We start from the raw sequence: 24,880 nt of genomic DNA on the forward strand, positions 1-24,880 counted from the left end.
ACTGGGCTAACAGGACTCCGGTGAACCGGGCTGTAGCAGGCTAGGTAGGACTCCGGATGTCACCGCGTGACATTTCCCCGAAGGGACAGACACAGGAACGAAGTGAATCACATGTCGGCCAGTCAAGTGTTCCGGAGCAGTAGTGCTGGGCTAGCAGGACTCCGGTGAATCGGGCTGTAGCGGACTACTATGGCTCATGGAAGCACAAGACTACATTTCCCCATAAGAGAGGCTACCAAGGATAAACAACTAGGTTGTCGGATCCCACACATACCAAGCATTCCAATCATACATACAATATGCTCAATATGTGCAATACAACATGGCATCACAACAAGACTCTACGACTCAAAGTATTTATTCATTAGGCTCCGAAGAGCGAGATATTACAAACATGGGTCTCATGACCCAACATTCAGAGCATACAAGTCAAAACACATGCGGAAGCTTAACATGTCTGAGTATAGACATCTACAACTGAGAAAGGCTGAGAAGCCTGACTATCTACAAGACCCTCCCAAGGGTACAAGAACGTAGCTGAGGTAACAAGCTAAACGTCGAAGTCCACGTGGAACTACTAGCAAGACTGAAGTCTCTCTCCAAAAAACATAAAATAGGCAAACGTGAGTACAAATGTACCCAGCAAGACTTACATCAGAACTATCTACATATGCATCGATATCAACAAAGGGGTGGTGGAGTTTAACTGCAGCAAGCCAGCTTTGACTCGGTGGCTATCCTGAACTACGACTGCAAGTAACTCTTTTGAGGTGGCGCACACGAGTCCACAAATTCACCATATCAATACACCACTATGGATCCGCTCCCGTCTCCCTGCAAGAACGCCATCCATAGCACTCACGATTATCTTGCGAGTTTTATAGTAACCACTTTCACTTGTCTATGAACTATGCAAGGGGTCCAAGTTTCCATATCCGAGGAATCCGGCTATTCAAATAGATAATGATAACCCTGTAGGGGTGTACTTCTTCACACACGCTCTCGCCACTTATCGCCCTGTACACGTCATGTACCTCGGCAACCTTCAAGCGGAAGCCGGGCGAGGGAGTCGGCCACGACCTGACTAACCAACAAGTCTCTAGTCCAGGTTTATCGCCTATTCGGGTTCCATCCACAAGGAGATCCGGCCGGGGTGTCGCTCACGGCCCCAAACGATGTGAGCAGGGTTCCCAAGCCCACCATCCGGGTGCCACTTGGTACACCGTGCCACTGTGCCTAGTCTGTCCCAAGCCCACCTGTACCGGGTGCCACTTGGTAGACTACTAACACTACCTACAAACACCAGAAACTAGTTGCAACTCCTGGACAGAGATCATGTTGATTAATAAGTCGAGAGGGGCACTTAAGCATTCCAATGCATGGTAGTAGTTGTTCATGGATCACAAACATGGAACTCGGTTCCTGAGGACGGCTGCAATGAGACAACCCACCATGTACTCCTACATGGCCTCTCACCGCTACCTTTACCAAATCATGTTCACACACTTAGCTCTCAACGGTAGGACATGTTCACCACATTCCAATTCATCCCTGATGAATCAGACCTGACTCAACTCTAAGCAATAGCAGGCATGACATACAAGCACAAATGAGTAGGCACATCAGGCCTCAAACAACTCCTACTCATGCTAGTGGGTTTCATCTATTTACTGTGGCAATGACAGGTCATGCAGAGGAAAAGGGGTTCAACTACCACAACATGTAACAGTTGAATCGTTGTTGTCCTAATGCAGTAAAAGAGAGCAGGAGCGAGAGAGTGGGATTGTATCAGAATGAACAAGGGGGTTTTTCTTGCCTGGCACTTCTGAAGATAGTATAGCTCTTCATCGGTGTCATCGAATTCATCGCTGGATCAACGTCTACTGAGGGGGGACAAACACCGGCAACTAAGAAAGAACACAATCAACACATGGCGATATGCAACAATATGATGCATGCTATGACATGGCAATATGAATGTGTTTTGGGCTAATGCAATAGAAAGTCATTTTAATTGAAGTGGAATTCAAAACTATATCAAATTCCAACTCCAAAACTATTATGAAATTTGCCCTAATCATGTTTCATCCTAAACAGTGAGGTTAACTTGCTCAAACATGCATGAAAATGGTACAGATGGATTCCTTGAATTTTTCAGATAATTTTTCATATATAATTTATTTCATTTGGAGCTATAGATTAATTTCTATGATTTTTCAAAGTTTTTGATATTTTCTGAAAATAATAAATCATTTAAGATTTATTTAAATTCTAGAAAGGAATTATTGCGTTAACATGACCTCACAGTGACGTCAGCAGGTCAACGGCTCGGTCCAGGTCAAACCTGACGTGTGGGGTCCACACATCAGTGTCACAGGGTTAAACAGGGGTGTGTTTAGCCTAATTACAAAATTAGTGGGCGCTGGGGCCCATCTGTCAGCGTATGTGGGTGATCTAGCTGGCGGTGGTTAGCGCTAATGACGCACCATGTCGGCACTCGCCGGAGCACGGCCGGCGACGACCATAACACGCGGTGGAGGCTCACTGGAGTGGCTCGGGACGGCGCTACAGAGGGTGGTTTGCGACGGGGTTTGGCTCTACGGGGAGCTGGAGGAGTGGCGCATCCACTGGTGGCAACGACTGGAGCTGGGGTGGCCTGTAGCGGCGGCGGCGGCGAGTTGGGCGGCGGCCGGAGTTCGGCCGACAATGGTTTGGGCGATGCCGAGCAAGGGAGGAGCCGTGGTTAGTCGTGTTCGACTCATGGAAGTGCGGTGAGTGCAACGGTGAGCCCGAACGCGAGGTTGCGCGGCCGTAGCTACGATGGCGACATGGCCGGCGGCGGGAAGCTTCGGGCTCGATCGGAAGACGGGGCTAGGGAACGGGAACGGAGGGGGAGAGCGAGGGGGAAACAACAGGAGCTCACAGGGAGGTCGAAGAGCAGTTCAGCGGCCTCGGGGACGCGTCGGAGACGGCGAATCGGTCGATGAAGTCCGGCAAGCAGATGCAGCGATGACGAGCTCGAAGACGACGGCGTGGCGATCCTTGGCTTGCGTGGCTCGGCGAAGAGGAAGAGGAAGTCGCGCCGGACCTTCCAGACACGGGGGAGGGGCGAGGAGGTGGTTGTGGCCGCGGTGAGCGGTGTCGGCGGCGACGACCTCCGCTCGGTGGTGCTCGGGAAGAGAGAGCAGAGGAGGGGAGAGAGGGCGACGAGTGAGGGAGAAGAGAGAGAGAGGGAGCCAGGGGTGTCGTGGCGTCGTCTGGGCGCGTCGGGGCAGCGGTGGGAAGCAGGAGGTGGCGGGGCACGTGCTCGCGCGCGGTGGCCACGCTCCTCTCATCCTCCTGGCAGGAGGTTGAGGGTGACTGGCACAGTGCTGTGGGCTGGGCCGCACAGTAGCAGGCCAGCCAGGCTGGACAGGTAAGCGCCTGGTAGGTCTTCTGCTCTTTTTTTTAATTTTTCTTCTGTTTTGTTTTATTTAATTGCCACTGAATTCAAATTCAAACAAATTTGAAAACAGTGCCAAAACTCCCCTGGATAATTTTATGTCACTTAAGGTCTACTCCTCATATACATAAAATATCTCAGGGCATTTGAAAATATATTCATTATATATTATGAATATAACTCCAAATTCAAATAGAATATTGATTTAAAATCAGAGCCCAAATAATTCCTTAGAAATGTTCCAAAATTTTGGTTTGATTTATAACTCTTGCCAAAATTGTCAGAGCTATTTCTAGGGCATTTTGTATTTACTGATTGCAATTTTAGGGTTTCTTGCCCTTTTATTAAAATGATTTCCGAGGCTTTCAATTTCCTCATTTCAGCTTTCGGAATATAGACATGATGCACACACGAAGCTAGCCTAGAGCATTACCAGAAGCTAGGGATGTGACACTGGATGAGACCGGGGACATGACGAGGAGTCTCGAAATGGTCGAGACGTAAAGATCGATATATTGGACGACTATATTCGGCTGAAGTAGCTCGGTGGAAGCCACGCTGCTTCTCCGCTGAGATGGCGGGGTAGCTTCTGAAGGAAATATGCCCTAGAGGCAATAATAAAGTTACTATTTATTTCCTTATATCATGATAAATGTTTATTATTCATGCTAGAATTGTATTAACCGGAAACATAATAAATGTGTGAATACATAGACAAATAGTATGTCACCAGTATGCCTCTACTTGACTAGCTCATTGATCAGAGATGGTTAAGTTTCCTAACCATAGACAAAGAGTTGTCATTTGATTAATGAGATCACATCATTAGGATAATGATGTGATTTACTTGACCCATTCCGTTAGCTTAGCCCACGATCGTTTAGTATGTTGCTATTGCTTTCTTCATAACTTATACATGTTCCTATGGCTATGAGATTATGCAACTCCCATTTACCGGAGGAACACTTTGTGTGCTACCAAACGTCACAACGTAACCGGGTGATTATAAAGGTGCTCTACAGGTGTCTCCGAAGGTACTTGTTGGGTTGGCGTATTTCGAGATTAGGATTTGTCACTCCGATTGTCGGAGAGGTATCTCTAGGCCCTCTTGGTAATGCACATCACTTAAGCCTTCCAAGCATTGCAACTAATGAGTTAGTTGCGGGATGATGTATTACGGAACGAGTAAAGAGACTTGCCGGTAACGAGATTGAAACTAGGTATTGAGATACCGACGATCGAATCTCGGGCAAGTAACATCCCGATGACAAAGGGAACAACGTATGTTATTATGTGGTCTGACCGATAAAGATCTTCGTAGAATATGTGGGAACCAATATGAGCATCCAGGTTCCGCTATTGGTTATTGACCGGAGACGTGTCTCGGTCATGTCTACATAGTTCTCGAACCCGTAGGGTCCGCACACTTAACGTTTCGATGATAGTTATATTATGAGTTTATATGTTTTGATGTACTGAAGGTTGTTCGGAGTCCCGGATGTGATCACGGACATGACGAGGAGTCTCGAAATGGTCGAGACATGAAGATTGATATATTGGAAGCCTATGTTTGGATATTGGAAGTGTTTCGGGTGAAATTGGGATTTTACCGGAGTACCGGGAGGTTACCGGAACCCCCCAGGAGGTTAATGGGCCTTAGTGGGCCTTTACGGAGAAGAGGAGAGGCGGCCAGGGCTGGGCCGCGCGCCCCTTCCCCCTAGTCCGAATAGGACAAGGAGAAGGGGACGGCGCCCCCCTTCCTTCCTCTCTCCCTCCTCTTTCCCCCTCCTCTTTCCCCCTCCCAAGTCCTAATCCAACTAGGAAAGTGGGGGAGTCCTACTCCCGGTGGGAATAGGACTCCTCCTGGCGCGCCCTCTCTCCTGGCCGGCCGCACTCCCTTGCTCCTTTATATACAGGGGCAGGGGGCACCCTAGAGACACAACAATTGACCGTTTGATCTTTTAGCCGTGTGCGGTGCCCCCCTCCACCATAATCCACCTCGATAATACTGTAGCGGTGCTTAGGCGAAGCCCTGCATCGGTAGAACATCATCATCGTCACCACGCCATCGTGCTGACGAAACTCTCCCTCAACACTCGACTGGATCGGAGTTCGAGGGATGTCATCGGGCTGAACGTGTGCTGAACTCGAAGGTGCCGTACGTTCGGTACTTGATCGGTCGGATCGTGAAGACGTGCGACTACATCAACCGCGTTGTGCTAACACTTCCGCTTTCGGTCTATGAGGGTACGTGGACAACACTCTCCCCTCTCGTTGCTATGCATCACCATGATCTTGCGTGTGCGTAGGGATTTTTTTGAAATTACTACGTTCCCCAACACCCTACAGCGGTAATCCCACACGTGTGCACACAAAGAGGGCACCAAAGGCCAACAACAAAATAAAACATGTAACTCAAGCCAATCATGATCACCAACCAACCCATAGGACAAAACGAATATACTCAAACACCATAGAGGTGCAACACACCATTGGATAATAGTATATAGCATAGAGCATCATGCTCAAGTAGAGATTACAACGGGAAAAGAAGGGTCACACCGCTGCATAGAGGGAGAGAAAGTTGGTGTTGATGGCGGTGAAGTTGTTAGTGTAGATCACCGTCACGATGATTTCCCAAGCGGCGCTCCGGCGCCATCGGGGGAGAAGGGGAGAGAGCCCCCTCCTTCTTCTTCTTCTTCCTTGGCCTTCCCCCTAGATGGGAGAAGGATTTCCCTCTAGTACTTGGCCTCCACGACCCACGTGGGGCGGGAGCCCCTCCGAGATTGGATCTCTCTCTCTCTCTCTCTCTCTCTCTCTCTTTCTCTAGGTTTCCTTCTTTGTTTTTCGGGACTATTTTCCTAGCCGAGCACCGTTTCTTAAATATCAGAAGATCCGTAACTCCAATCAGGTTGAAATTTTAACACGACCCCCCCCCCCCCGATATTATCTTCCTTGCACTATAAGGAGAACTCCAACCGACTTACGGGGTGCCCACAAGCCACCCCAGAGCACCCTAGGGAGGGTGGGCGTGCCCCCTGCCTTGTGGAGCCCGTGGGCCCCCTTTTGCGTTGATTCCTGCGCCAAAAATTAAGATATATTCCATAAAAATCGACGTAAAATTTCAGGCCATTCCGGCTCTATGATTTTTTCACCTAAAACCCCCCAAATGGCAGAAAACAAGAATTGACCTTTGGCACTGTTAATATGTTAGTCCAAATATAATTTTTTTCAAAAAGTATGTGGAAGTAGTAAGATAATGGCATGAAACAACAAAAATATATAGATATCGGAGACGTATCAACAATCTGAAGCTTAATTCTTGCTCGTCCCTGAGTAGGTAAATGATAACACAAAGATAATTTTTAATGTGAAATGCTACCTAGCACAATCTTGACCATGTAATCATTTGATGTATGAATAACGGGAAGAGATTGAATTAAAGCATTATTTCATTGATTTGATATCAAAATTATAATATGCAAGAATACAAGAAAATAATCATTGCTTTTCAAAATAGAAAATGCTAAAGAACATTATTCCTAAACATTTAATATTGTATGCATGGCATAGCTCGGTCTTCCTAATATAAATTATAAATCATGAACTCCCCGGTGGCAAACCAAGCAATTGGATCATATTTTTTCTTGCTTAAGCCTTTTCAACTTCACTCAATAAATGAGCGTGAGCCATGGACTTGGCACTTGGATGGCAAAGAGAATGATGATTGGGGTTTATAAAGGAGGACAAAAATAGAGAAAATCTCACATCGACGCAGCTGATCGTTAGGTAATGGAGAAGCCTTACGATCGATGTCAATGCGAGGAGTAGAGATTGTCATGCAACGAGTGCACTAGAGCTATAAGTGTATGAAAAGCTCTTTATATGAAACTAAGTGAATGTGCATCCAACTTGCTTGCTCATGAAGACCTCGAGCGTTTGAGAAAGCTCATCATCGAAATATACAAGTCAAGCTCTATAATGTAAAAATCCCACTAGTATAAGAAAGTGACAAATCATGGAGACCCTCATATGAAAAACATGGTGCTACTTTGAAGCACAAGTGTGAAAAATGAATAGTAGTGTTGCTCTTCTTTAGAACAGTCTCATAGACCTCATCCCCACTTTCTCGAGGACTCATTAGTTTCCACCATTCTCTTCCTCACTAATAGGGAACACTCTAATAATAATGACCATCATGTTGATATGTCTCCAACATTCATTATGATACGGTATCATGATATGATACTCAACCCTCTTTTTTTTATTTAATTTGTGACACCTCATCAAAATTGCCTAGTTGACATACATTATAGAAACTATGATGCTCCCATTAGACTAGCCACAGTAGGGAGTAATTTAGATTAATAACATGCATGTGTTATCAGTTTATGTTACTATCTCTATAGTGGGGAGTAACATATGTGTGATGTCATGCAACACTTAATTTATTAGGTTATAGACTTATCTTACCTTCATAAGTGTGATGTTCCTCATACTACTAGTACTAACTACTACCACCGTTTCGGTGTATAAGTCATTCACATAGTTCTAGGTCATCGATTTGAGGAATTAAATATGTGTTATATGTCATAAAAAATATATCACTACATTTCTACACGGATGTAGTTTCCAAATATATATTTTTTGTCACATATAATTCTCCCTCCGTAAACAAATATAAGAGCGTTAGATCACTACTTTAGTGATCTAAAGCTCTTATATTTCTTTACGGTGGTACATATTTAGGTAGTTAAACTATCGGCCTAGAACTACGCGAATGACTTATACACAAAGACAAAGGTAGTAGCTATGTTACTACATGTCTCCCTTACTCCGTTAATTGCTTACTACATCATCTATTTTGTCTAGATATGTGTAATGTTTATTATCTATGTTACTTCCAGTGTGGATAGTCTTACAACCTGAAATCTGAAAGTGCCACCCAAAAAAAATACTCCTGCTTATTTTAAATCCTTCGGCTTCCTAAATTCCACGCCCTGCCCTACTTCAATCTTCCTTTTCCGTACGCCTCTGTTGCGCGGAGATGGCGGGCGCGAAGGACGAGGGGCCGGCGATCGGCATCGACCTCGGGACGACCTACTCCTGCGTGGCCGTGTGGCGGCCGTCGCACAACCGTGTCGAGGTCATCCCCAACGACCAGGGCAACCTCACCACGCCGTCCTGCGTTGCCTTCACCGACACCTGCCGTCTCATCGGCGACGCGGCCATGAACCAGGCCGCAATGAACTCCGTCAACACCGTCTTCGGTAAGAACTAAGAACCCCTGACGCTGATCTGATCCTGCACCAGTTCAATTGAGCTACACCCGGCCTTGTGTAGTTGTGTGTTTGTGTTACATATACATAGACTTGGTGCCCTCAAGATGGTCGGTCATATGTCTACACGCCACCGGCTAAAGCGGAGGGACGTCCAGAGCTGTCTTCGTGCTAGCTAGTGCTTGAATTCTTGGCAGCACTTCGATCTGCTGTTCTATACTCGTTAGGTTTCTCAGGTCCACGGGATTGTGCCACGGCGTTACATGTATAGACCGCAGTAGAGTCCCCAAGATGCTGAGCCTAGTCCGCCGTTCAGATCCCCGCCGTCTTCTCTGAGCCTAGTCCGCCGTTCAGATCCCTCCGTCTTTCCCCTTTTTGCCTTGCCCTTTTCGTTGTTTGTGATGAAAGGATTATCTCATCAACTGTTAAGTACTCCTATTCACCAAAATTATTTAGTGTCACTGAAAACCAACAAATTATTATCTCACTGCATAATATTACAGGACAACGGACAACCTCTATATTATAATCTGAATATATCCAGGAAAGATTGCAGGTTTTTGACGAGCAAACATTGAATGGCTTATTACTTTTGCTATGTCATTTGAATTCTCATTGGAATGAGTGGTTTTGAAAGCTCGATGCAAATTCCGTAAAACTATAAGAACCAATTTTAGAGAACTGCACGCTTAGCCATCAACCATATCATAAAACAACATCGAGTATGACATACAGGATCCTGTTTCATGGAAATGCATTGCACAGCTGTAGTTTAATGATAGTTCGCAAATCTATAGTTCTGCGAACTGGACTTAAAATATGTTCGTTGTGATGCAACTGATACCTAAATTTGTACTAGTTCTGTAAGATCATCCTTGTGATATTTATTCATGAAATTAACCACTCCTATTTTCTTCAGACGCAAAGCGACTTATTGGCCGGCGATTCAGTGGCACGTCCGTACAAAGTGATATCAAGCTATGGCCTTTCAAAGTCATTCAAGGTCCTGGTGACCGGCCGGTGATCGTGGTGCAGTACAGGGGGGTTGGAGAAGCAGTTCGTTGCTGCAGAGATCTCCTCCATGTTGCTGATGAAGATGCGTGAGGTGGCCGAGGCCTACCTAGGCACAGCGGTGAAGAACGCCGTCATCACTGTCCCGGTCTACTTCAATGACTCCCAGCGCCAGGCTACCCTTGACGCTGGCACCATTGCTGGCCTCAACGTCATGCGCATCATCAACGAGCCCTCAGCTGCAGTCATCGCTTATGGTCTTGACAGGACGTCCAGCAGCAGTGAAGTGAAGACGGTGCTCATATTTGATCTTGGCGGCGGTACCTTGGATATCTCGGTTATCAATATTGACAAGGGAATCTGTACGGTCAAGGCCACTGCTGGTGACACTCACCTTGGTGGGGAGGATCTTAACAGCCAGATGGTGCAGCACTTCGTGCAGGATATTCTTTGGAGACACAAGAGTGACATCAGAAGCAACCCGAGGGCGCTCATGCGGCTGAGGATGGCTTGCGAGAGGGCAAAGAGGATGCTAACTTCCACAGTGCAGGCCAAAATTGAGATTGACTCGCTCCACGATGGCATTGACTTCTATGGGACCATCACTCGTGCCCGGTTTGAGGAGCTTAACATGGGCCTCTTTCGCAAGTGCATTGAGCACGTCGAGAAGTGCCTCAGCGATGCCAAGGTGGAGAAGTCTCAAATCCACGATGTCGTGCTTGTGGGAGGCTCCACCAGGATCCCCAAGATTCAGCAGCTGCTTAATGATTTCTTCAACGGGAAGAAATTATGCAAGAGCATCAACCCTGACGAGGCTGTCGCCATTGGCGCTGCTGTACAGGCCGCCACCCTCAGCGGTGAGGGCAACCAGAAGGTGCAGGACTTGATCCTTCTTGACGTCACACCACTCTCGCTCGGGGTAGAGATAGTAAGTGGTATCATGGGTGACCCTGGTATCATGAGCGTGCTGATACCCAGGAACACCACCATCCCCGTTAAGAGAGATGGGCCTTACACAACCATATACGACTACCAGACCAGCGTGACCTTCCCGGTGTACGAAGGTGAAGGGGAGTTTACCAAGGACAACAACCTCCTGGGACAGGTCACGGTCTCTGGTATTCCCCCAGAGCTTAAGGGCATGGCACGACTCAGAGTGACATATGAAGTCGAAGCGAACGGTATCATGAGGGTGTCGGCGGAGGACCTGACGACTGGAAACAAGAGCAGCGTCACCATCGACAAGGGTGGGCTGAGGAAGGAGGAGATAAATCGCATGATGCGGGATGCTGGGAAGTACAAGTCCGAGGACAAGAAACAAATAAAGAAAATAAAGATGGAAAACGACAAGGACAAGAAACAAATGAAGAAGGAAAATGGCGAGGGTTGGCTGAGCAAGAAGGAGATCGAGGGCATGGTAAAGAAGAGGCGCATGTTGCAGGATGCTGAGAAGTACAAGTCCGAGGACAAGAAGCAAGTAAAGAAGGAAAACGAGGAAGGTTGGTTGAGCAAGGAGGAGTTCGAGCGCGTGGTGAAGAAGAAACGCATGGTGAAGGATGCCGAGAAGCACAAGTCCGAAGACAGGAAGCAAATAAAGAACGAGAGCAAAGGCTTGTAACTTGTAAGGCTTCAATGCACTCCCTTTGCTACCATGGATGCTTAGAGTAGTTACTAACAGTACTTCGCTGCAACTTCTGGAATGGGCATATGCTTCTCACATGATTTGCTTCATGTGATTTCGTAACCATGGTCCAGTTGGGTCATTATACATATTGGTTAGATATATCTACGTATATGTTTTGTAAAATGCACATTGTTGAGTGTAAGCTCATCAAAGGTGGAAATATCCAGGAACAGGCTGGAATTCATCAGTAAAACAAAATCGAACATCAACTCAAAGCCGGTGGTACAAGAAATCATACATATGGCCAGAAAATTGGTGGAGCTTGTGCATCGATAGCATTCACACTGAAGCGTGTAATCCCATTTACTGCTGTACATTTTGTTGCAGAGAGAATGAAGTAAGATATCCAGCTGCTACACTTCTGCTTGGTTATATCACGAGAAGAAAACCATATCTATTGCGCTTACGCCTTTACAGGTATGACATTAAGAATTTAAGATTGTTTCAAACTTCACCATCGTGTAAACTGTAAAGATCACTGCCCATTCAGCAAAGCTACTTGAAGTAAAATTATTGATGTATAGAGATCAAGACAATAAAATGTAAAGGAAACAGCCGTTTTCGTCAAAAATCACTGGAACTAGTGGAACTTGTCTCGCCCGAGCCTCTGAAGATGCTAGTTGATGGTCTTGGCTGCATTCTTGGCTGTTAAGCGCGGTGCGGAGCTGCTGAAGGAGAACGATTCTCATATGGTGTTGTTGTGTGGCCCTCCTTTGCCTGGAGCTGATACCCGCGAGGAGTGAAGCCGTAGATTTGCTGGGATGTTAGTTGTAGCCTGCATCGCCCTTAGTCGTTTTGGTCTGTTCTTTTTTCACGAGCTTTGTTGCCTGTTATGCTATTTTGAGACTGGTTGTTCGCTGGTCTAGGTTGTAGCTTTGCGATGAAGGGTGGTATCAGGTATTCGCCCCATGGTTCATGTCTTGATTGTAGGCATGAGCAGTGGTTTCCTGATGCCCGAACTCGCTACTCTTTCTTTCCCGTCTCCTTTATCTCTATGGTCGCTCGTGAACTATATGTGTTAGTAAAATTTAATGGAAAGGAGTAGCCCGGTTAGTAAAAAAAAATGTGTATTCCGAATTAATATTTGAAATTTCTTACCAGGCGGCAGGCCTGGCTAGCAATTTCAAACTTTGAATATGCAAAAAAAATATTTGAAATTTCTTGTAATTTTAGACACATGTCTCATGAATATTCACTCGAAAAGCAATTCTTTTTGAAATAATTAAATTTCTTTCTTGAAAGATGGTAGCATGGTACTGGCATTTTAGAGGTGGGACCACAGGATATGCACACTCATATCGTCCCGAGCGTTTGTGCATGACCAATATGGTCCATGGCCTCTCCACTTCTTGAAGACATGCATAGCTCAGATGGTTAGGTTTTTTGTGGTCTGGATGGAGAGGTCGTGTGCTTGGCTCTGCAACGAGCAGCGAATCAACGGTCGTGGCTCATTCTCTTGGCTATGGGGGTAGCAAGGGGAGGGGTAGCGGGTGATCCTAGCTTCGTCATTTTGATAGTGAAAACCTCAATGGAGATACCTGCCTGTTGTGATTACAAATGGTTAGTTCCTCGAGCTGATAGTAATTTACGAATTTTACATTTAAAAAAAGTAATTTATGCATTTTAGTTGATTCAAGACTCACAGTGAATACAAGAACCATACTATATAGAGGGGCACATGCGGATAGTTAGGGATGAACCATATCTCAGGATCCATAATCAAATTCCCAAGTTTTTCACTCTATCCACTTCACTTCTCAAGTTTTACGGGTTTCTCGCTACCTTCGAGTATTTCCTACTCCCTCCGTCCGGAAAAGCTTGTCTCAACCTTGTTCTTCAAATGAATGTATCTAGCACTAACTTGAAGCTAGATACATCCATTTGAGCGACAAGCTTTTTCAGACGGAGGTAGTACATGGTATCCAACGCAGCAACACGGGTCACCAAATCTGTCTCAAATGTCCCTATCAAACTTGTCCTGACACTTTTAGTCATCCAACGGCGGTCGTCAAAAGTCTCATGGTAATTTATAGTTGAAACAACCATTTTCGAGTTTAAGGTAGAAAAGAAACCCTAGAGAGCAGAGAAGCAAATGTCAGTAAACAGATTGTGTTTTCTTTGGATTATGGATTTCTGTAATTTGTATATGCACATCCATGAAAAGATGGGACATGAAGTGTGTACATGTATGATTTCAGTCACTCTTCGAGCTTCCAGTTGCAAGTATACAAAAGCACGCCGTGTAACTGTACCTGCCGCCAGAACTATGATAACCAACCACCTCAGGAACACTTTTGCCCCCGCACAGCGCACACTACCAAAATACTACTCCGTAAAAGCTGGCTACATGTAACAAGAGCGTTATATACACTGTTTAGGCCTGAAGTTGTCAGGTTCCAAAAGTTTCAACAACAACTTCTCTAGCTTCCCCGAACCTTTAATCGGCCTGAGAACAAATGACCTTCCGAAAACAGTACAAGGGTCTTTGCCGCCCACCGGGCTACCCAGGCACCATCCACCTGGTGTGAAGCGGTCGGGCGCTCGCTTCAACAGCTCAGTGTCAATCATATCCAGGACCGGATCGTCACGCGTGAAAGAGTGCGCAAATGGCAGCCCGCTGTTCGCCATTGCGTCGAAGTACTCGGCTGTCAGGTTGAGAGGGTGCGTCCGAGGGGGGTTGTCCCACGCCATGAAACGGAGATCATTGTTGATGGTGGTGTTCTGGTAGTACTTTGAGTTGCAGATCACCGTGTGGAAGTATCCCTCCGAGGACGACAGGAAATTGGTGAAGTACATGAGCAGCGTGCGAGGAAGGTTGTCCCATCCCAATATGCAGAACTCCAGGAATGATCGGCTCAATATTACCCACGACGAACCTGCATCGGGAGAATAAGGTCATCGGTTAGAGCTCAAAATTTACACGACAACAAAGAGTAGCATTTGGCTGTTGGCAGTCAACACAGGCACGTGTCAGTTCCATCTTCAAGAGAATAGTGGCTTCATCAAGGAAAATTTCCCAGATAACACAAAATTCGGTCATCTTCGACGGCCCGCAGCCTCACATTGCTAGCCTGCTTGACACTATTAGGGCTGAGGCCCGACTGTGGGCGAAAGCAGGGGCAGTGGGTCTAGCAACACTTCTTCCAACTTAGGGGTGTTGTGTTGTAACTCCCGGGTGTGGCCCTTCTCTGGGCTTGTACACAAACTCTCTTTATCCATCAATGCAAACAAGACACAAAATCCTTTGCGTTTTCTTGAAGGAAAACAACATGTTATTATGGTTCTACAGCGATATACTAATTTATTCCACAGTAATGTATGGGAATCTATCAGTATTGCACTCAAGAGATTATTCTTAACAGAAATAGAAGATGAGAGGCAACAGCAAAGTATTATTTTGAATTAGTGCAGAATATTTCGACCGTGTTAAGTACAAAACAAGCATGAGACAATACCTACAAATATTTTGAAAGCTGAAGGCAAGCTTCTTTTCTCCTTTGTTGTCACAACCTCAGTTTTGTTTGAGATCTGCAATGCTGGATCCACGATGATTGGTCTAGCCCTTTGATGCCTGCACATGCAACCAAAGAATCATGATAAAGAACATATCAGATCGCTAAGAAACACACCGAAATAAATATCCTTACTCCTTCCAACCAATATTGCTTGTGTGGTCGATAAAGTTCAGATCTCTTGGAAGATATGAGAAGATATGAAGGAGGTCTGTCAAGGGCAAGAACAGGTATGTTAGTTTCAGAAGTGACACCAACTATTTTGGTACAGCACTGCAATCATAAATGTGATCAACATACAGGTCTACATCAGTAATTTGCTGTAACAACCAGGTAAAAATTGTGAACTCAAGCGATAAAGCTCCGGATCTCAAGGCTTAGTCAAGACCTGGGGGAGCTCTTGGGCCAAAAACCAGCAAGTGGACATGCGCCGTGGCTGGCGCTGTATTGATAACTAGGGCAGAAAGATACTCCCTCCGCTCACAAATATAAGATGTTTTGGATATTTCAATATGGACTACATACAGACTGAAATGAGTGAACAAATACACTAAAACGTGTTTATATACATCCGATTTAGAAAAAAGTTAGAACATTTTATATTTGTGAACGGAGGGAATAGAAGATAGCTAGGAAAATACTCCTACTTCTTATCGTTTGCTTGGCTATCACGAGTACATAGCATAGCAATCGCCAGTCTATATAGGTGACCCACGGCTAACTCAATCCTCATGGTCTCATCTAATTCAAACTCTGAGACCTATCATTTCCTAACATAACTCTTTACTCATAGAAACCTTAGCAATTACTAAAAGATACGCTTCATGTCCTAAACTGCTGCATCTACTTCCTGTCTTGCAGCTGGGTTGACTTTCTTAGTGTACAACTGTACGTAAAATCCCAACATAACATCAAGAAGTGCAAATGAGGCCAGAAGCACACGCTATATTTGGCTCTTTGCTCTGACACTCATTCCTTAAAATCGTAATGATACTATAAATAGACATACAGCACCACCACTCGAGTTGATGTAACATCAGTAATATTCCAGTAGAATTTACACAAATTGATGAAGTTCACTACTAGTACTTTTTACCACATCACAACATTTTCTGTGAAAGGAACACCAATAATGTCTAGCCCAATAACCTAACTCACTAAATTCTTAGTATTTATTGCAGTATTTTCTACGAAAGGAAAACCAATACTGCAATATTTTCAACGAAAGGAACACCAATACTGCAGTATTTATTGCAATTTAATTGAGACAATGGCAACAGCTGAAATACTACTTGGTGCAGTTTGAGTGCCGTTGCAGAGTTACGGAGACACACCAAGTTTCCGAAAAAATGTCAAGATGTAACTGGATCGCCAGTGTGTTGAACATGGTAATGTATCTCAAGTTCTAAACTCAGTCTGAACTTATCTTTTAGCAATAGTGGACTACACCGAAGGGCAAAATAGCACTATTTTAAAACATAACAGAATAACTGGCTGTAAGGAGTTCTGCAAATGAAAACCTTACAGAGCAGCATCATAAGGGCAACTACCACTTGGAGAACTAGATATCAGACGGCAGAGAACTAGATAGGAGACCCAAGCTTGGTGAAACGGATAGGTCACACAAAGAAATCCATAATCCAAAGCTCCTAAATGAAGAGAAGCTACAACAAGCTAGCACTAAGGAGCACAATATGTAGTTTTGGTAGCTACACGTGTACTAGATACTCTAAAATTAACAAGCAAAGGCGCGCTTAAAATTGCAAGCCAATCGGGGGCAATCCATCCAGGAAGGAGCTGAAATTACCATCTTGGGGCATGAGCGGGTAGTCGGAGGCGCTGAGATTGATGAACCAGCTCCACCCGTCGAACTCCCTGAGCAGCAGGGCGGCGCCGTGGAGCGTGGCGGCCAGCTCGGTCGGGCCCCGGCGCGAGACCACGGGCCACTCCCCCGGCGCCGCGACCCTGACGTTGCCGTACCTCCGGGGCGCCTCCTCGCCGCGCACGAAGGCCTCGAGATCCGCGCGCTCCTCCTCCCCCGAGACCCCGACGAGGTAGTAGTTCCAGGGGTGGTAGAGCGCCCGCAGGAGGCGGCGGATCCGCGGGCCGTCGCCGGGGCCGCCCGAGATGAGGTACGCCAGCCTGGGCGGCGGCAGGGGCTGCTGCTGCTGCTGCCTCCCCCCGAGCCGCGGCGGGGAGGGCGGCTGCTGCGTGCGCGCCGGCCCGAGCGCGGCGTAGAGGATCGGGAGCGAGAGGAGCGGCAGCGCGAGCAGCAGCGAGCGCATCCACCTGTGGCGGCCCGGCTGCGGCAGGTGCTTCCTCATGGCCGCCCGCCCGCCCGTCGTCGGCGATACGCGGAGCGCTAGAGCCCCGGCATTCGCTCGCTCGCCGGCGGCGTCGAGGCGCACGGACGGGGCAACTATCGGTTAGTAGAGCAGAATAGAGCCGGACGGGGGGCTCGGTCGCTGGCTGCTGGTGGGGGTGGAGGGGGGCGAGCGGAGCAGAAGCTGCTGCTGAGTGCTGAGCTGGTGTGACTGCGAGGTGGATGGAGATGGCGAGGCCGCACCGTTTCGTGCAAGCAACTCGGGAGCCGGGACGGGTGCGTACGGTACGACGCGGCGTGCGCCGTGCCCTGATTCTGATTATTACTGCAGCGACCGACGCGCGCAGCTTCTGCTCTTGTAGGAGCGATGCGACGACATTTACGATGCCGAGGCGAGGCCATGATTACAAAATTAACCCCAGACGACAAGATCAGCATGAAATGACCCCGGAAAGTGCATCTGGTGGCTGAGGTCCATGGAACCCTTCGTTTTCTTTTCATCGAAAATGCATTTTCTGCGCTTCAAAATAATCTAAGAAATGTACACGCGGCCATAACCAAAATAAATTGGAAATGGTGTACGCATGAAATTTCATGAAGCGTTGTTTGGAAAATTACTCTCTGATGTCTTACTTACTGAGGTTGTTCAAATTACTTTCTGAGGGTGTCGTTTTGACAAACCCTGATGCACTTTGGGCTGGTCTAATGGATCTTTTCCGCTTCGGATCCTTCGCGGTAACATGACGGGTCGAAGATTCGTTTCTGGAAGGACAACTGGCTAGGCGATGCCAACTTTCGAGAATAATATCCAGCTTTGTACCGTGTTGTTCATGATAAGCGTGATACTCTTGCGACGGTGCTCACTTCATCCCCGCCGGGCATTTATTTCACGCAAGATTTGATCTGACAAAAAATTTATCCCGATTGATTTCGGTTAACCTGGCACAAGGGCGAGATGTGTTTAATTGGAACCTCACTACATATGATCCTTCACAATTGACTCTATGTACCATGCACTCATGAATTTAAAGGTCACAGTGGATAATAACAAGAAAATTTGAAAGTTAGAGATTTCACTAAAAAAATAAAATCATCATGTGATATCTTCGGAGGGGAGTTGTAGTGACCAAAGATAACCTTGTCCGTCGCAATTGGCAAGGAAGCAAGAAGTGCATCTTTTGTGCTCATGACGAGACAATCTAACTCCTCTTTTTCCTGTGTGTGTTTTGTGCGTTCTGTGTGGTCAGTCATTCAAATAGCATTCAATTTATCATATATATTTATGTATTAAGTTCATGTCTTGCGGTTCCTTATACTCCCTCCAATTCAAAATATAGTGTGTCTGCGCTTTCCGAGGTCCAACTTTGACCATAAATTTAACCAGCGAGACCGACTGCGACGGGAGAAAAATGTTGGGGAACGTAGCAGAATTTTAAAATTTTCTACCCATCATCAAGATCAATCTATGGAGTCATCTAGCAACGAGGGAGAGGGGAGTGTATCTACATACCCTTGTAGATCGCGAGCGGAAGCGTTCAAGAGAACGGGTTTGATGGAGTCGTACTCGTCGTGATCCAAATCACCGTGACCTAGCGCCGAACAGACGACACCTCCGTGTTCAACACACGTACGGTTGGGAAGACGTCTCCTCCAACTTGATCCAGCAAGGGGGAAGGAGAGGTTGATGGAGATCCAGCAGCACGACGGCGTGGTGGTGGAAGCAACGGTGATCTCGGCAAGGCTTCGCCAAGCTCAGGGAGAGGGAGAAGTGTCACGGGAGGGAGAGGGAGGCGCCAGGGGCTAGGGTGCGGCTTCCCTCCCTCCCCCCCACTATATATAGGACCCCTAGGGGGGCGCCGGCCCTAGGAGATGGGATCTCCAAGGGGGGCGGCGGCCAAGGAGGGTGGAGTGCCCCCCAAGCCAAGTGGGGCGCCCCCACCCCTAGGGTTTCCAACCCTAGGCGCAGGGGGAGGCCCATGGGGGGCGCACCAGCCCACTAGGGGCTGGTTCCCCTCCCACTTCAGCCCATGGGGCCTCCGGAATAGGTGGCCCCACCCGGTGGACCTCCGAGACCCTTCCGATGGTCCTGGTACAATATCGATTACCCCCGAAACTTTCCCGATGGCCGAAACTTGACTTCCTATATATAAATCTTCACCTCCGGACCATTCTGGAACTCCTCGTGACGTCCGGGATCTCATCCGGGACTCCGAACAACTTTCGGGTTACCGTATACTAATATCTCAACAGCCCTAGCGTCACCGAACCTTAAGTGTGTAGACCCTACGGGTTCGGGAGACACGCAGACATGACCAAGACGACTCTCCGGTCAATAACCAACAGCGGGATCTGGATACCCATGTTGGCTCCCACATGCTCCTCGATGATCTCATCGGATGAACCACGATGTCGAGGATTCAATCAATCCCGTATACAATTCCCTTTGTCAATCGGTACGTTACTTGCCCGAGACTCGATCGTCGGTATCCCAATACCTTGTTCAATCTCGTTGCCGGCAAGTCACTTTACTCGTACCGTAATGCATGATCTCGTGATCAACCACTTGGTCACATTGAGCTCATTATGATGATGCATTACCGAGTGGGCCCAGAGATACCTCTCCGTCATTCGGAGTGACAAATCCCAGTCTCGATTCGTGCCAACCCAACAGACACTTTCGGAGATACCCGTAGTGCACCTTTATAGTCACCCAGTTACGTTGTGACGTTTGGCACACCCAAAGCACTCCTACGGTATCCGGGAGTTGCACAATCTCATGGTCTAAGGAAATGATACTTGACATTCGGAAAAGCTATAGCAAACGAACTACACGATCTTTGAGCTATACTTAGGATTGGGTCTTGTCCATCACATCATTCTCCTAATGATGTGATCCCGTTATCAATGACATCTAATGTCCATAGTCAGGAAACCATGACTATCTTTTGATCAACGAGCTAGTCAACTAGAGGCTCACTAGGGACGTGTTGTGGTCTATGTATTCACACATGTATTACGATTTTCGGATAACACAATTATAGCATGAACAATAGACAATTATCATGAACAAGGAAATATAATAATAACCATTTTATTATTGCCTCTAGGGCATATTTCCAACAGTCTCCCACTTGCACTAGAGTCAATAATCTAGTTACATTGTGATGAATCGAACACCCATACAGTTCTGGTGTTGATCATGTTTTGCTCTAGGGAGAGGTTTAGTCAACGGATCTGCCACATTCAGGTCCATATGTACTTTACAAATATCTATGTCTCTATTTTGAACACTTTCATGAATGGAGTTGAAGCGACGCTTGATATGCCTGGTCTTCCTGTGAAACCTGGGCTCCTTGGCAAGGGCAATAGCTCCAGTGTTGTCACAGAAGAGAGTCATCGGGCCTGACGCATTGGGTATGACTCCTAGGTCAGTAATGAACTCCTTTACTCAGATTGCTTCTTGTGCTGCCTCCGAGGCTGCCATGTACTCCGCTTCACATGTAGATCCCGCCACAATGCTTTGCTTGCAACTGCACCAGCTTACTGCCCAACCATTCAAAATATACACGTATCCGGTTTGTGACTTAGAGTCATCCAAATCTGTGTCGAAGCTAGCATCGACGTAACCCTTTACGACGAGCTCTTCGTCACCTCCATAAACGAGAAACACATCCTTAGTCCTCTTCAGGTACTTCAGGATATTCTTGACCGCTGTCCAGTGTTCCATGCCGGGATTACTTTGGTACCTTCCTACCAAACTTACGGCAAGATTTACATCAGGTCTGGTACACAGCATAGCATACATGATAGACCCTATGGCCGAGGCATAGGGGACGACACTCATCTTTTCTCTATCTTCTGCCGTGGTCGGGCATTGAGCCGTGCTCAATCTCGTACCTTGCAATACAGGCAAGAACCCCTTCTTTGACTGATCCATATTGAACTTCTTCAATATCTTGTCAAGGTACGTACTCTGTGAAAGACCAATGAGGCGTCTCGATCTATCTCTATAGATCTTGATGCCTAATATGTAAGCAGCTTCTCCAAGATCCTTCATTGAAAAACACTTGTTCAAATAGGCCTTTATGCTTTCCAAGAATTCTATATCATTTTCTATCAACAGTATGTCATCCACATACAATATGAGAAATGCTACAGAGCTCCCACTCACTTTCTTGTAAATGCAGGCTTCTCCATAAGTCTGCGTAAACCCAAACGCTTTGATCATCTCATTAGAACGAATGTTCCAACTCCGAGATGCTTGCACCAGCCCATAGATCGAGCGTTGGAGCTTGCACACCTTGTCAGCATTCTTAGGATCGACAAAACCTTCCGGCTGCATCATATACAATTCTTCCTTAAGGAAACCATTAAGGAATGCGGTTTTGATGTCCATTTGCCATATCTCATAATCATAGAATGCGGCAATTGCTAACATGATTCTGACGGACTTCAGCTTCACTACGGGTGAGAAAGTCTCATCGTAGTCAACCCCTTGAACTTGTCGATAACCCTTAGCGCCAAGCCGAGCTTTATAGATGGTTACATTACCATCCGTGTCGGTCTTCTTCTTAAAGATCCATTTATTTTCTATGGCTCGCCGATCATCGGCCAAGTCAGTCAAAGTCCATACTTCGTTTTCATACATGGATTCTATCTCGGATTTCATGGCTTCCAGCCATTTGTCAGAATCTGGGCCCGCCATCGCTTCCTCATAGTTCGAAGGTTCACCGTTGTCTAACAACATAATTTCCAAGACAGGGTTGCCGTACCACTCTGGTGCGGAACATGTCCTTGTGGACCTACGAAGTTCAGTAGCAACTTGATATGAAGTTCCATGATCATCATCATTAACTTCCTCTCTAGTCGGTGCAGGCACCTCAGGAACATTTTCTTGAGCTGCGCCACTCTTCGGTTCAAGAGGCAACACTTCATCTAGTTCTACTTTCCTCCCAGTTACTTCTTTCGAGAGAAACTCTTTCTCTAGAAAGGATCCATTCTTGGCAACAAAGATCTTGCCTTCGGATCTGAGGTAGAAGGTATACCCAATAGTTTCTTTAGGGTATCCTATGAAGACGCATTTTTCCGATTTGGGTTTGAGCTTTTCAGGTTGAAGTTTCTTGACATAAGCATCGCATCCCCAAACTTTTAGAAACGACAGCTTAGGTTTCTTCCCAAATCATAATTCATACGGTGTCGTCTCAACGGATTTCAACGGAGCCCTATTTAAAGTGAATGCGGCAGACTCTAAAGCATAGCCCCAAAATGACAGCGGTAGATCGGTAAGAGACATCATAGATCGCACCATATCCAATAGAGTGCGATTACGATGTTCGGACACACCATTACGCTGAGGTGTTCCAAGCGGCGTGAGTTGTGACACTATTTCACATTTCCTTAAGTGTGTGCCAAATTCGTGACTCAAGTATTCTCCCCCATGATCTGATTGCAAGAACTTGATTTTTCTGTCACGTTGATTCTCAACCTCACTAGGAAATTCCTTGAATTTTTCAAAGGTCTCAGACTTGTGTTTCATTAAGTAGACATACCCATATCTACTCAAGTCATCAGTGAGGGTGAGAACATAACGATAGCCACTGTGAGCCTCAACACTCATTGGACCGCACACATCAGTATATATGATTTCCAATAAGTTGGTTGCTCGCTCCATTGTTCCTGAGAACAGAGTCTTGGTCATTTTACCCATGAGGCATGGTTCGCACGTGTCAAATGATTTGTAATCAAGAGACTCCGAAAGTCCATCTGCATGGAGCTTCTTCATGCGTTTGACACCTATGTGACCAAGGCGGCAGTGCCACAAGTATGTGGGACTATTATTATCAACCTTACATCTTTTGGTATTCACACTATGAATATGTGTAACATTACGCTCGAGATTCATTAAGAATAAACCATTCACCAGCGGAGCATGACCATAAAACATATCTCTCATATAAATAGAACAACCATTATTCTCGGATTTAAATGAGTAGCCATCTCGAATTAAACGAGATCCTGATACAATGTTCATGCTCAAAGCTGGTACTAAATAACAATTATTGAGGTTTAAAACTAATCACGTAGGTAGCGTGCCGACGGCGATCACATCGACCTTGGAACCATTCCCGACGCGCATCGTCACCTCGTCCTTCGCCAGTCTCCGCTTATTCCGTAGCTCCCGCTTTGAGTTACAAATGTGAGCAACCGCACCGGTATCAAATACCCAAGAGCTACTATGAGTACTGGTAAGGTACACATCAATTACATGTATATCACATATACCTTTGGTGTTGCCGGCCTTCTTGTCCGCTGAGTATTTGGGGCAGTTCCGCTTCCAGTGACCACTTCCCTTGCAATAAAAACACACAGTCTCAGGCTTGGGTCCATTCTTTGACTTCTTCCCGGCAGCCTGCTTACCTGGCGCGGCAACTCCCTTGCCGTCCTTCTTGAATTTCTTCTTACCCTTGCCTTTCTTAAACTTAATGGTTTTATTAACCATCAACACTTGATGTCCCTTTTTGATCTCCACCTCTGCTGATTTCGGCATTGAATATACCTCAGGAATGGTCTTTTCCATCCCCTACATATTGAAGTTCATCACAAAGCTCTTGTAGCTCGGTGGAAGCGACTGAAGGATTCTGTCAATGACCGCGTCATTCGGGAGATTAACTCCCAGCTGAGTCAAGCGGTTATGCAACCCAGACATTTTGAGTATGTGCTCACTGACAGAACTATTTTCCTCCATCTTACAACTGAAGAACTTGTCGGAGACTTCATATCTCTCGACCGGGCATGAGTTTGGAAAACTATTTTCAGCTCTTCGAACATCTCATATGCTCCGTGTTGCTCAAAACGCTTTTGGAGCCCCGGTTCTAAGCTGTAAAGCATGCCACACTGAACGAGGGAGTAATCATCAACACGTGGCTGCCAAGCGTTCATAACATCTTGGTTCTCTAGGATGGGTGTGTCACCTAGCGGTGCTTCTAGGACATAATCTTTCTTGGCATCTATGAGGATGATCCTCAGGTTCCGGACCCAGTCCGTATAGTTGCTGCCATCATCTTTCAGCTTGGTTTTCTCTAGGAACGCGTTGAAGTTGAGGGCAACATTAGCGTGGGCCATTTGATCTACAAGACATAGTGTAAAGATTTTAGACTAAGTTCATGATAATTAAGTTCATCTAATCAAATTATTCAATGAAATTCCACTCAGATAGACATCCCTCTAGTCATCTAAGTGAAACATGATCCGAGTCAACTAGGCCGTGTCCGATCATCACGTGAGACAGACTAGTCAACATCGGTGAACATCTTCATGTTGATCGTATCTTCTATACGACTCATGCTCGACCTTTCGGTCTTCCGTGTTCTGAGGCCATGTCTATACATGCTAGGCTCGTCAAGTCAACCTAAGTGTATTGCAAATCTGGCTTACACCCGTTGTATTCGAATGTTAGAATCTATCACACCCGATCATCACGTGGTGCTTCGAAACAACGAACCTTCACAAAGGTGCACAGTTAGGGGGAACACTTTCTTGAAATTATTACGAGGGATCATCTTATTTAAGCTACCGTCGTTCTAAGCAAATAAGATGTAAAACATGATAAACATCACATGCAATCAAATA

General features: G+C 46.3%; 1 protein-coding gene and 1 pseudogene across 1 annotated transcript; one reads left to right on the forward strand and one right to left on the reverse strand.

Moving 5' to 3' along the window:
• The first annotated feature begins 8,420 nt into the window (after positions 1-8,420).
• On the forward strand, positions 8,421-11,577 carry LOC125552135 (annotated as a pseudogene).
• A 2,006-nt stretch (positions 11,578-13,583) lies between these two features.
• LOC125552136 (beta-glucuronosyltransferase GlcAT14B-like) lies at positions 13,584-17,570 on the reverse strand. Its single transcript, XM_048715617.1, has 4 exons — positions 16,736-17,570; positions 15,064-15,139; positions 14,872-14,987; positions 13,584-14,292 (listed from the first exon to the last, which is right to left on the reverse strand). The coding sequence occupies exons 1-4, from the start codon at positions 17,250-17,252 to the stop codon at positions 13,778-13,780; spliced, it is 1,224 nt and encodes a 407-aa protein (XP_048571574.1). The 5' UTR covers positions 17,253-17,570; the 3' UTR covers positions 13,584-13,777.
• Between the last annotated feature and the right edge of the window lie 7,310 nt (positions 17,571-24,880).

This window comes from Triticum urartu, chromosome 4, assembly GCF_003073215.2.
Source record: "Triticum urartu cultivar G1812 chromosome 4, Tu2.1, whole genome shotgun sequence".
Taxonomy (NCBI): Eukaryota; Viridiplantae; Streptophyta; class Magnoliopsida; order Poales; family Poaceae; genus Triticum; species Triticum urartu.

Excerpts from the sequence above, each read along its gene's own strand:
- LOC125552136 (XM_048715617.1), bottom strand. The coding sequence starts at position 17,252 with ATGAGGAAGCACCTGCCGCAGCCGGGCCGCCACAGGTGGATGCGCTCG. Across the intron at positions 15,140-16,735 it reads CCCGCTCATGCCCCAAGATG|ACCTCCTTCATATCTTCTCA; the intron begins GTAATTTCAGCT and ends TGCCCTTGACAG. Across the intron at positions 14,293-14,871 it reads AGCTTTCAAAATATTTGTAG|GTTCGTCGTGGGTAATATTG; the intron begins GTATTGTCTCAT and ends CTCCCGATGCAG.